The sequence below is a fragment of the Thamnophis sirtalis genome, unplaced genomic scaffold (genome assembly GCF_051295495.1).
Source record: "Thamnophis sirtalis isolate CommonGarterSnake01/CBP01778 unplaced genomic scaffold, rThaSir2_p1.2 scaffold_12, whole genome shotgun sequence".
NCBI classification, from domain to species: domain Eukaryota; kingdom Metazoa; phylum Chordata; class Lepidosauria; order Squamata; family Natricidae; genus Thamnophis; species Thamnophis sirtalis.
Window position 1 is genome coordinate 62,705,895 of NW_028261392.1, and position 12,617 is coordinate 62,718,511.

Below are 12,617 nucleotides of genomic sequence, written 5' to 3' on the forward strand. Positions count from 1 at the left end.
GAGAGGGAAGGGAAGAAGGAAGGAGAAGGAGAGGAGGAAGGAAGGAGAGAAGGGAGGGAAGAAGGAAGGGAAAGGAGAGGAGGGTGGAAGGGAAAGAAAGAGAAGGAGAGATAGTAGGAAGGGAAGAGGAATAGTGGAGGGGAGGCAAGGGAAGAAGAAAGAGGTAAGGAGAGGTGAGTGGAAGGGAGAGAAAGAGAAGGAGAGGTGAGTGGAAGGGAGAGAAAGAGAAGGAGAGAGGGCAGGAAGGGGAAGAGATTACAATAACCATTTTTTTAAATTAACCAGGTTATTTGCCAATTGTCATTATTACTGGTTAATTTTTGCCTATACTTTGCTCAATACTTCTCTGCTATTGGAACTGAGATACGTTAACAAATAAAACTCCTTCCATTTGCCTAAATCGTTCTTTGAGAAGCTCCAGATTATACAATCGTAATGCTGGATGTAATGTTCTAGTAACAATCTGGTTAGAAGAAGCAGGATGGTATGACTCACAGGCTTTGAGAACAGGACATCCTCATGATTATATAGCACAAATGCCTAAGGCGCTCATCTTGCTTGGCGAATTTAAAACTTAGTGATGGGTCAAAGATACATTTCTGTTTAAAGTCTTAAACCCTCGGTAGCCTAAACAGACCAAGGTGGCGCAGTGGTTAAATGCAGCACTGCAGGCTACTGCTAGATCAGCAGGTCAGCGGTTCAAATCTCACCGGCTCAGGGTTGACTCAGCCTTCCATCCTTCCGAGATGGGTAAAATGAGGACCCAGATTGTTGGGGGCAATATGCTGACTCTCTGTAAACCGCTTAGAGAGGGCTGAAAGCCCTATGAAGCGGTATATAAGTCTACTGCTATTGCTATTGCTATTTTCAAAGTTCTTCAAATCCCTTACATTGTGCAATTGCAAAAAATGGGTTTTAAAAACGTATCTGAAACAAAGCCTGGTTGATTTCCTTCAAATCAAGGCATTTTTATTCACCTTAACATTTTAAATTCACAGTATACTTCTTATTGCAATATATGTATTATTATTATTATACTGAAGTAACGTAATAATTACAACTTTTTTAAAAAATATCCCTTTTTAAAAAAATCTTGAGTACCTCTTATAATTTTGAGTAAAAGATGGCACAGATACCTTTAAAATGAACAAATTCATAAGTAATTGCAAAATGAAAAAAAGCAAAGATTCCATTTACCTTGTTCTTTAAAAATAATATAGTAAATGCAATGTATTACAGTATGAAATAACAGGAGCAATCTTTTTTCCTGCCACCAGGGGGTGCTGGTATTCTTTGGCAAAAGGCAGAAATAAACATTATCAAGCATTGTTGAAAATTAAATGTGCACCCACATTTGACCTACAAAAGATTTATTTGGTATTTCAACCAAATTTCTTTATAATCAGATGAAAGTGAGGTTTGGTATGGACAAAAGGGCAATTGGAATTGAGAAGAAACCTGAATCGGGAGTAGAGTTATGTACAAATATTGGACATATAACAGCTAATATATATAAGATGTAATTACTCCGTGTGGGGTTTATGGCATAATTGGCTAGAGGAAAAGTGGGGGGGGGGGCAGGAAAGCAAAAAAGAAAGGAAGAAAGATCAACAAATTAAAAAACAATTACAAAGATGGAAATACGAAATAGACTGTAAATAAATAATAGGAAATGGATATAAAATGAGTCAAATGCAATAAAGGCTGTTATACATAGAATATATAGAATGTTATATATAGAATGAAGAAAAAAGATATATGAAATAATATAAATAATAATATAAATGCATATATATATATATATATATATATATATATATATATATATATATACACACACACACACACACACACACACACACACACACACACACATACATACATACATATATATATACATACATATATACATTTCAAGCTATTTAGCTCTCTTCAGCTAGCCATACCCTTACTGGGAATCGATGAGATATGGCTAGCTGATGAGAGCTAAATAGCTTGAAATAGATCTATACTAGTCTCCCTTTATTTATTTATCAGCATAAATACAACAAATGTAACAAAAAGGCAACAGTAAAAAATATTGGGTTTCTGTCTGGATGGTCTCTTGTGACGAGCCGAAGGACAGAGAATGGAAGTAGTGATCTTCCTCCCATATTTGGGCATACTGGGGGTTGTAACTCAATATAGATAGATAGATAGATAGATAGATAGATAGATAGATAGATAGATAGATAGATAGATAGATAGATAGATAGATAGATAGATAGATAGATAGTTATAGTTTTATAGTTTTAGTTGTAGTTGTAGTTGTAGACATAGTTGTATAGTTGTATAGTTGTATAGTTGTATAGTTGTATAGTTGTATAGTTGTATAGTATAGTTGTATAGTTGTATAGTTGTATAGTTGTATAGTTGTATAGTTGTATAGTTGTATAGTTGTATAGTTGTATAGTTGTATAGTTGTATAGTTGTATAGTTGTATAGTTGTATAGTTGTATAGTTGTATAGTTGTATAGTTGTATAGTTATATAGTTATACAGTTATATAGTTATATAGTTATAGTTATACAAGACTTATATGTACAGATAAAAGAACCACATCAGATATGTAAAAGAAGTATAATGTGTTGCAAAATGTGAAGTTTGCATAAACAAAATAAAAAGTTAAAAAAAGAATTATTTGGTATTTCTTTGAATATATGGATATACATATGTCAACATCTACAATACACTGCAACAATAATGTAGGAGTTAGCAATCAAATGTTCCTCCAACAGCCTTCCCAGAAGTACTGCCCATCATAATTCTCAAATTCTTCTATTATCATCCCCCTCCCCAGCTACTCCTGTCATATTCATAAAGAAATCATTTTAAACATGTTACCATCTTCTTTTAAAATGATTTGCTAAGTTCAGATTAATGTCCGAACCTGTGCTCTGTGACTTGTAGTCAACGAGTTCCTTACCCCTGGCTATTTTGTTGGGAGCATCAATATCACCCGAAGATTGGATAAATCCTTCTCTTTTTAAAAGAACAGATGAGTCAAGCACGCTCAAATTGACCCTGTAAATTATTTCTGACAAATAAAAGGAGAGAGAACACTGGGGTTTCTAAAACAACGCTAACCGTTTGATGCCCCTTCCAATATGTTGCCATGACCCCCTGGCCTGTCAGAATTGGTCAAGCTTTCCAATTGTTGTTTTTTAGAACAATGAAAAGAACAAAGGTGTTGAGTGGAATTTTCCTGGTCAGAAAACACAGCAGCCTCCGGAACCTTTGGAACGAGCTCCCTGTGGAGATTCGGACCCTCTCCACCCTTCAAGCCTTCCTGATGGCCGTGAAGACCTGGCTTGTCCCAGCAAGCCTTGGGTTAAGTGTCCCCCCCCCTACTCGAATTTGCTGTGTCTGTTGTGCTTTTAAGTTGTTCGTATTGTCTGATTGTTTCTGTCTTACTTTCTGTAATTTCCCCTCCCTTGGCTTTTGTTCAGCCGCCCTGAGTCCCTTCGGGGAATAGGGCGGCCTATAAATTAAATAAACTCCAAACTCCAAACTCCAACTGTATGATGAGGGCCTTTTAATCACGTGACCCATCAAAACTGCGGTCCACAAAAGCACGCTCGACGAAAGCGTGTACGTGACGTCATCACAGCGCGACAAAAAAAATTAAAAATTGAAATAAAAATAAAATTAAAGCAAGCCGATTCACATAAAGGTAAGGGTTAGGTTTAGGGTTAGGGTTAGGGTTAGGTTAAGGGTTAGGGTTAGGTTTAGAGCGTTAGGGTTACGTTTAGCGTTAGGTTAAGGGTTAGCGTTAGGTTTAGCGTTAGGTTAAGGGTTAGGTTTAGGGTTAGGTTTAGGGTTAGGTTTGGGGGGGTTAGGGTAAGGTTTTCGCTTTAATTTTACATTTATCGATCACAGCGCGATGTTTTCATCGCGCTGTGATGACGTCACGTACGCGCTTTCGTCGAGCGCGCTTTTGTCTACCGCGGTTTTGTGGTGGAACCTTTTAATCATACTGAGAAATATGCAAACAAATTAGACGTCATAAATATTTTGGGGGGAGTGGACTGGGCTTCCTTCCTCCTTAAGATCATTTTTCCTCTTTGCAAAGCCAGATTCCGAATCAAGGAAACGGGGGAGGTGGGACTCTCCCCTCCCCTCCCCTGCTAAGTACAGCGGAACCTCAGATCACGAACGCTTCTGACCACGGCCAAATCGGGTTCCAATTTTTAAAAAAATCACAATTTTTTTCAGCCCATTTCCCCTTCCGTGCCTTTTTTTTTTTTGGTAAGTGCCAAATTTCCAAAATTAGGTTCAGGTCGCGACTAAAGTTAGAGAATAAATTATGGTCATGACCAGAGGTTCTATTATATGACTTTCTAATATATGGCTTCTCTTTCCCTAAAATATTCCCATGGTTTTCCTTCTCATTAGCAGAATCTGAGAGCTTAAATAAGCGCGGCAGTAAATGTGTCTCTCTTTCATTTTTGCTGTATAGTTAAGAGCCACTGTGAGAAGTTCTGCTTTCACTGAGTTCAGGGCACATAGCAATAGCAATAGCAGTTAGACTTATATACCGCTTCATAGGGCTTTCAGCCCTCTCTAAGCGGTTTACAGAGTCAGCATCTTGCCCCCAACAACAATCCGGGTCCTCATTTTACCCACCTTGGAAGGATGGAATAGCAATAGCAATAGCAATAGCAGTTAGACTTATATACCGCTTCATAGGGCTTTCAGCCCTCTCTAAGCAGTTTACAGAGTCAGCATATCGGCCCCAACAACAATCCGGGTCCTCATTTTACCCACCTTGGAAGGATGGAAGGCTGAGTCAACCTTGAGCCGGTGAGATTTGAACAGTCGAACTGCTGAACTGCAGTCAGCTGAAGTAGCCTGCAGTGCTGCATTTAACCACTGCGCCACCTCGGCTAACATGGGAAGGTAGGTTTTTTTTTAAAAAAAAACAAAACGTGGAGCGATTTATTCTCTGCCTTTCAACATTTACCGAATTAAATCTTTTTTTAACCTGGCCCTGCTAGAAATCACTCCCGTGCGATCGCTATTAAGCCCCACTGGCATCAGTTAGGTTCAGGAGCAATATTCATCCTCCACTACAAATTAGAAAAAAAAAATTCTTTTTTTTCCCCCTCCAACATCTCATATTCTTTCTGAACCATTTGCACACACTCAAAGACAAAGCTTTGAAGGTGGTTGACCCTGGCATCTCCAGGGTGGGTCAAAACAAGACCAGATGGCCATAGTGATTGTATAATCAAAACCTTAGGGTTTTTTTTAAAAACAAAATTGTATGTTATGCACATTTTAAAATTTTTAAACCTTTTTAAAAACCCTGCATCTTTGATTTGGCTGACTTCTTGATTTCTTTTTTTCCCCACTGCAGACCTCACCACTGGTGGCACTCAGAATTTAAGTATTTAATAAATTTATAGGCTGCCAATCCCAAAGAACTCCGGTTTTATTTTAGAATGGTTTTATCGTCTATTTTTACCAGTGCCCACAGTCAAATACAGTATGTCGTCTCTCTCTTTTTTTTCCTAGTATTTTTTTTATTGTTTGTACGCTTTTTTTTTTTAGGAGCAAGGCAGGATGGGTAGCAAGCGAGGGACATGTCCATGTGTCAAATATTGTCAATATTTGAATATTTGAAATTTCTTCGACGCTGGAAGACAAAATGTATATGGATTTATGCACACTGTGTAGAAAATGGAAAGGGAAATAGCCTGCTCATGCTTTTAAGGTGAGAACTTGGCTTTATTGAATGAAACAGCAGGTGGTGAGAATTAATCAATTGAGCTTGCTACCACATGATGTCATGCAGTGATGTGCGGTGAGGTTTATGGCTGGTGAGGCACTGATGTCACACACACACACACACAATAAAAAAATGAAAAATGAAAAATAGATGTGCCAGCCCGCGCGCCAGCAGAGGCGGGTAAAACACACACACACACACACACACACACACACACACAATAAAAACAAATTACAATTACTTACATTACAAATAAATTGAATTCCTCCCCCTGCTCCCCCCCTCCGAACCACATACTTTCCAGCTGCGTCAAAAATGCAAGATTTGGTCTAGCCAGGGCCAGGCAGGCTAGGCTAGTTGCTGCTAGAGTCACCATGTGGATGACTCTGCTTAAATGTTTTAAAATAGGCTCTAAACAAAGTGCTCTCTGCACTTTGCAAAGTGTCTGCAGGAGGAGGCGGGAGAATCATGGGCCTCATTTGCATAAGGAATTTTTCGCTTTTTAACCCTTGGTTAACTTCTTAAAAAGCGAAAAATTCCTTATGCAAAGGAGGGCCTTAGTTCTCTCGCCTCCTCCTACAGTTAGCACTAAGCAGACTGAGAGTCACTGTGACTTGGAGTCTGGCAGCAACTACCTTGGCCTTTTTAATTATTTTAAAAATTGTTTCCTTTTTCTCGGGAGGCTGGTGAGGCCCCGCCTCCCCTGCCTCCAGTGACTGCACGTCACTGAATGTCATGATGGACATCAACTTGGACAACGTTAAAGGAGAAAGTGCAGCAGGCAATGCAAATCTTTAATTCAGGGATATGATTCAAAACTGATTTGGTCAAGTATCCGAACCGTGGGAACCAGATTGGAAGCAGCCCCTATTAAGACAGGTTCAGGGAAGGTAAGGTTACTCATGGTTACTAATAATAATGGAAAAAATTGTCTCCAGGAATCAGAGCCGAATAACTTTAGCAATAGCAATAGCAATAGCAGTTAGACTTCTATACCGCTTCATAGGGCTTTCAGCCTTCTCTAAGCGGTTTACAGAGTCAGCATATTGCCCCCCAACAACAATCCGGGTCCTCATTTTACCTACCTCGGAAGGATGGAAGGCTGAGTCAACCATGAGCCGGTGAGATTTGAACAGCCGAACTGCAGAACTGCAGTCAGCTGAAGTAGCCTGCAGTGCTGCATTTAACCACTGCGCCACCTCGGCTCTTTCATGGCAGTTGTTGAGGAACTCAAAAAAGGAGGACCCTGTTTCCTCAGATACCTCATTGCCCATTCGTGAAAGGAATATTGGCCTTTATGGATTCATGGTCTGATTTAAAAAAATTACGTGTACTCTTACTAGGGACTAAAATTACAGTTGTAATCAGAGTTCTATTATCCACTTTCAAACCAAAAGGGAAGAATAACTAAGACAAGTCCAGACATTATACATATTCACACCCCAAACTATTAGAGGTCTATAATCAACTTTGATTGTTTGTTGAACCACTCCATTAACAGTTTATATTATGATGAGGATTACCTGATTTATGAGAGACTGAAATATGGAATGAAGAAGACAACCTCATATGGTATACTATGTACCCGCATAGAGAAACATTGGGGTGTTTGGGAGGGAGAAGAATGAAACAAGGGGAAAATTACATCAGTTTTACCATAGCTGTATGTAATCTTGAACTGTTAGAGTTAAAATTTAAATGTTTATAATAATCAGAGCCGAGGTGGCGCAGTGGTTAAATGCAGCACTGCAGGCTACTTCAGCTGACTGCAGTTCTGCAGTTCGGCGGTTCAAATCTCACCGGCTCAGGGTTGACTCAGCCTTCCATCCTTCCGAGGTGGGTAAAATGAGGACCCAGATTGTTGGGGGCAATATGCATATTGTTGGGGGCAATATGCTGACTCTGTAAACCGCTTAGAGAGGGCTGAAAGCTCTATGAAGCGGTATATAAGTCTAACTGCTATTGCTATTGCTATTGCTATTGCTATTGCTATATTAGTGAGATAACTGATGAGAGTTGATCCTGAATTAAGAGTTCAGGGTTCAAGGAGGCAGAAGGTTGGAAAACGACCATTCCGCCTTTAGAGAGAAATAGAGGGTAGCTGTTTTTACGTGAATTGTACTTCCATACCTAAAGTATTTGCCAATCACATTCACAACACAGTTCTTATTTGCTTCAATTTTGTTGATGGGGAACAAAGTACCGGAAAAGAGTGCTAAGGATTTCTAAGTCTGACTCCAATTACAAGTACTGTGGCCTTTTGCGGAGGTCATTCCCACAGCCTCTTTCCAGAGGCAGAAGAAAATCAGGTTACGTAATATGGACATTGACCACACATCATGTCCTTGAAATACATTCAGAATGGGGCTATGCCACGCGGCTCTCCATATAGCTCCTCCATGTGACAGAACAAGGACAGTTACTGGCTGAAATTCAAATATTGCCAACCATGGGGGAAATGACAGCCAATCACTGTAGAGAACATATGGTGATGCTTCTAAGGTCAAGCTGTTCCAACCAATCAATTTGTTTTCTATTTGTCCTCCAAAGATTAGGTCAACTGTTCTGATCCCCCTCGTCCCACACCAACACACACTCCGAGCCAAAGATAAGTTACGGCATTTAATTAACAGACAGACAGGTCCTTGGCAGCAAACCGGCACAGACAAGCTTGGGCAGCAATCCAGCACAGATAAGTCGTGGCAGCAATCCAGCCTGCCAAACTCACAGTAATGTTCTCCGACATTAGTTCCTGTGTTGATTTCTGCAAAAGGGCGTGTGCACAAGCAGTCCTTATTATAGTCTGGAGAGGAGCCTAATAACCACCAGCTGAGTGCAATTACCTCCTGTAATTGCGTAATTGTTCCTTATGCCTATTAGCTCTCCGGTGCTGGGCATCTAGGAACAACTCCCTTGGCTCCTCTCCACTGCTGACGTCCGGATCACACTCCCTTGTCTCCTTCCCACTGGTCCAAGGCTCAGGCGCCTCCTGGTGGCCAACCAGCCTCACTGCACCCTGCTCGGAGTCAGAACCCTGTCCAGGGTCCTCCACATCCTCCAAAGCCGACTCATAAGACCCCTCACTGTTGGAGTCTGGTGGCAGCTCCAACAGCTCCTGCTGGGCCACAACAGTCAACTATTGACCTAATGGCCACTGGATGGAAGTAAAGAGACTGTCTTTCAGAGTCCTGTTGGATTGGAGCAAAGTCCCTGAAAATGCAGTGGCCCTCTGGCTTAGTACAGCCCTGATCTAAATGGTTTTGGAGCTGGAGCTCACAAAAATTGTTTGGATATGATTCTGTGATGCTCTTGGGGTACATAGACTTAGGAGAGGGGGGAGGGAAATGTGGGGGGAGGGAAATGGTGCCATACCTGCACCAAGTTATGTTTTATGTTGAAATTAACCTCTTAAAGAACATCCAATGAGACTGCAAACTGAATTTAAGAAGTAAAAATATCTACAGACTGTACAGTTATAGAGACTAATTTGATTCTGAACTTAACAACGGCAGCGAGATTGTTGGTGGCGCAGTACTGGAAGAAGGAAGAATTGCCTACTCTTCAAGAATGGACGTTAAAAGTAGTGAATTTAGCAGAGATGGCCAAAATCTCAGCATATTTGAAGAACCATTCAGATGGGAAATATAAGTTGGAATGGAGAAGATTGAATTGAATTGAATTGAATTTATTGCACTTATATGCCGCCCTTTTCCCCGAAGGGGACTCAGGGCGGCTCACAATCCAAGTCAGGGAAGGGGATACAGATAAGGGATAAAAAAGACGAACAAAACAATACACAATTTAAAAGCACACAACAACCATACCATTCGAGGAGGGGGGCAAAAGCTCTTTAGCCCCAGGCCTGTCGGAACAGCCAGGTTTTAAGGGCTTTGCGGAAGGCCTGGAGGGTGGTGAGGGTTCGAATCTCCATGGGGAGCTCATTCCAGAGAGTCGGAGCAGCCACAGAGAAGGCTCTCCTCCGGGTAGTTGGCATTGGCCAGCGGATGGAATTTGGAGGAGGCCTAATCTGTGGGATCTAATGGGTCTATTGGAGGTAATTGGCAGCAGGCGGTCTCTCAAGTACCCAGGTCCAATACTATGAAGGGCTTTATAAGTGACGACTAGCGCCTTGAAGCATATCCGAAGATAGGCAGCCAGTGCAGCTCGCGGAGGATAGGTATAGATTGATTACATTCAAAAGATGGATTGATTACATTCAAAAATAAATATCAGACTAAGAAATTTCAATTAGCTTATGAATGAACAAGGAATGTTATCATTTATCTAAATTTAGTTTAATAAAAGGGGAGTTAAAGTACAAGAGGGAAGTAGGATGTTACAGTTAGTTAGCTTATGTTAGTGTATGATTGTTAAATGTTTATACCTGTATTTTGCTCTGGAAGTTGGGGGAGAGGGAGGGTTGGAGGGAGGGAGAGTTGGGTTGGGGGGAGGGAAGGGGAAGAGGAAATATTTGTAAAATTTATTAAAACTCTTCAATAAAAGAGGAAATATGTACCCCCAAAAAAGACGTAAAAATATCTTATTTTCAGGATACAAAATGTCTGATTACTCTTAATTACCCTTTGGTTGAAACTTAAAAAATCTAGGTTGGGAAGTGAAGTCACTTTCCATTACATTCCCAATAAACAACACAAATTTAACACCCCGAGCTCAATAGTCTCGATCTCTGTCATCAGCTTCGGCATATTAACTCACTTTCATCAGATCCCGGTGATGTTCCAACACACTGCAGGTGGTCTGCCAAGTATCCTGATAACATTCCCAGGGGTCCACCCTACGATGAGGAAGAGATGAGAAAAATCTGATTTGGCAATCGCGAATAACAGTTTACAATTAAAAATATCAATATGTACCATTTAGTTGCATACTTCATCTGAAAGGAAGTCAACCCTAAATTCGAGGTAGTCTTTTGCCCCAAAGAAATCAGAGGAATAAGTGAACTTGGGTCAGGTTCTCTATCAGTCGGTTGAGGTGTCCTTCTCCCCACAGGATGGGCCTTCTCCGGGTGCCGTCGACTAGACAATGTCATCTGGTGGCTCCTTGGGGGAGGGCCTTCTCTGTAGGGTGCAGTACTGCAGCCACTTCAGCTGACTGCTAGTTCTGCAGCTCGGCGGTTCTAATCTCACCGGCTCAGGGTTGACTCAGCCTTCCATCCTTCCGAGGTGGGTGAAATGAGGACCCAGACTGTGGGGGCAATGTGCCGACTCTGTAAACCGCTTAGAGAGGGCTGAAAGCCCTATGAAGCGGTATATAAGTCTAACTGCTATTGCTATTGCTATTCCAAAATGCCCCCATTGTGTATTTTCTCCAAATTGTTTATTTTTAAAAAAAAGAGCAGATTAAAAGCATTTGTTCTCTTTTAATGCATCACAGATCACTTTGGAGCTACACCTGGGAGTTAGTGGCAATATTAACATATTATCTCAGTATGAGAGATAACTCTAGTAACAGATGGATTTGGACACTGGGAAATTATACATCTTACTCTGACATGATGGGATGCTGAATACTAGTACATTTCCAAAGGAATAATACTCCTAGAAAATACCTATTTAAAAGGTTATAAGAAGAAATCAAAGGTGATAAAAAGGGTGGAATTTGTTTCATACAAAAATTTGACCAACAAAAGGAACAAACGGTTATGCCAGAAAGTGCCTATCCTGGTGTTCCATATTTCTTTGTTTTTACAGTATTTCTTAGCTTAAAGGAGCTGTGGGAACTGAATCCTACATTACTGATTAAAACCTGAGCCCTGTTTGGCTCTATGTTTTAAAGAGCCGAGGTGGCGCAGTGGTTAGGGTGCAGTACTGCAGGCCACTTCAGCTGACTGTTATCTGCGGTTCAGCGGTTCTAATCTCACCGGCTCAAGGTTGACTCAGCCTTCCACCCTTCCGAGGTGGGTGAAATGAGGACCCGGATTGTTGGGGGCAAAGACCCGTCAGATCACACAGGGTCGGCCTCCTCCGGGTTCCGTCCACCAGCCAATGCCACCTGGCTATTACCCGGGGGAGGGCCTTCTCTGTAGCAGCTCCGGCCCTTTGGAATGAACTCCCTGCGGAGATCCGGACCCTCACCTCTCTCCAGGCCTTCCGAAAAGCCATCAAAACCTGGCTGTGCCGGCAGGCCTGGGGTTGATGAGTTCCCCTCCCCTCTCGACTGGTATGGCTGTGTGATTTTTGTGTATTTTAATTATGTGTACTGTTGTCTATGTTCCCTTTCCCCTTTGAGTTGTTCGCCGCCCTGAGTCCCTCCTGGAGAAGGGCGGCATACAAATAAACCAAAACTGAAACTGAAACTGACTCTGTAAACCGCTTAGAGAGGGCTGAAAGCCCTATGAAGCGGTATATAAGTCTAACTGCTATTGCTATTGCTATTTTATCAGGATCTTATTGATTCTCTTAGATCTACTGGGTTCCTATCCATTTCCACATTGTACAGTTTTCGCCCTCCTGCCTCCTCATTCACCCAGTTGTATCCTACGCAGGAAATAAAGCAGTGCGCTTACAGTTACACCAATTTCTCACATTTGGACAAGTGAGCGAGTGGCACTGTGAAAATGTGTCCCCAAATCCCCAGATTCCCCATCACCAGCATACTTTCTTTTTTAAAAAAAACAAAGCATCCAAATCTGATAGGCTGAGTTAGCGGCACCAGCTCTTAATTGAATACTTGATGAACTGCTAAATTGAGCTGTTTCTCAAACATGTTCTTAGCAGCCAATTTTTTTGTTCTCCATCTGAGGTTCTCAGAGATGTGAAGTCGCTAATTAAAGCATCCACTAACAATGTTGCTCATTCATGGGGGGGGGAAAAGGCTATTCAAGATAA

General features: G+C 41.3%; 1 protein-coding gene across 1 annotated transcript in view; it reads right to left on the reverse strand.

Moving 5' to 3' along the window:
• NMNAT2 (nicotinamide nucleotide adenylyltransferase 2) overlaps positions 1-12,617 on the reverse strand; it is a 72,325-nt gene that overhangs the window by 13,500 nt on the left and 46,208 nt on the right. Inside the window, exon 4 of the mRNA XM_087726971.1 lies at positions 10,486-10,564. Within this exon, the coding sequence (XP_087583097.1) occupies positions 10,486-10,564 (79 nt within the window). The remainder of the gene's footprint in view (positions 1-10,485; positions 10,565-12,617) is intronic.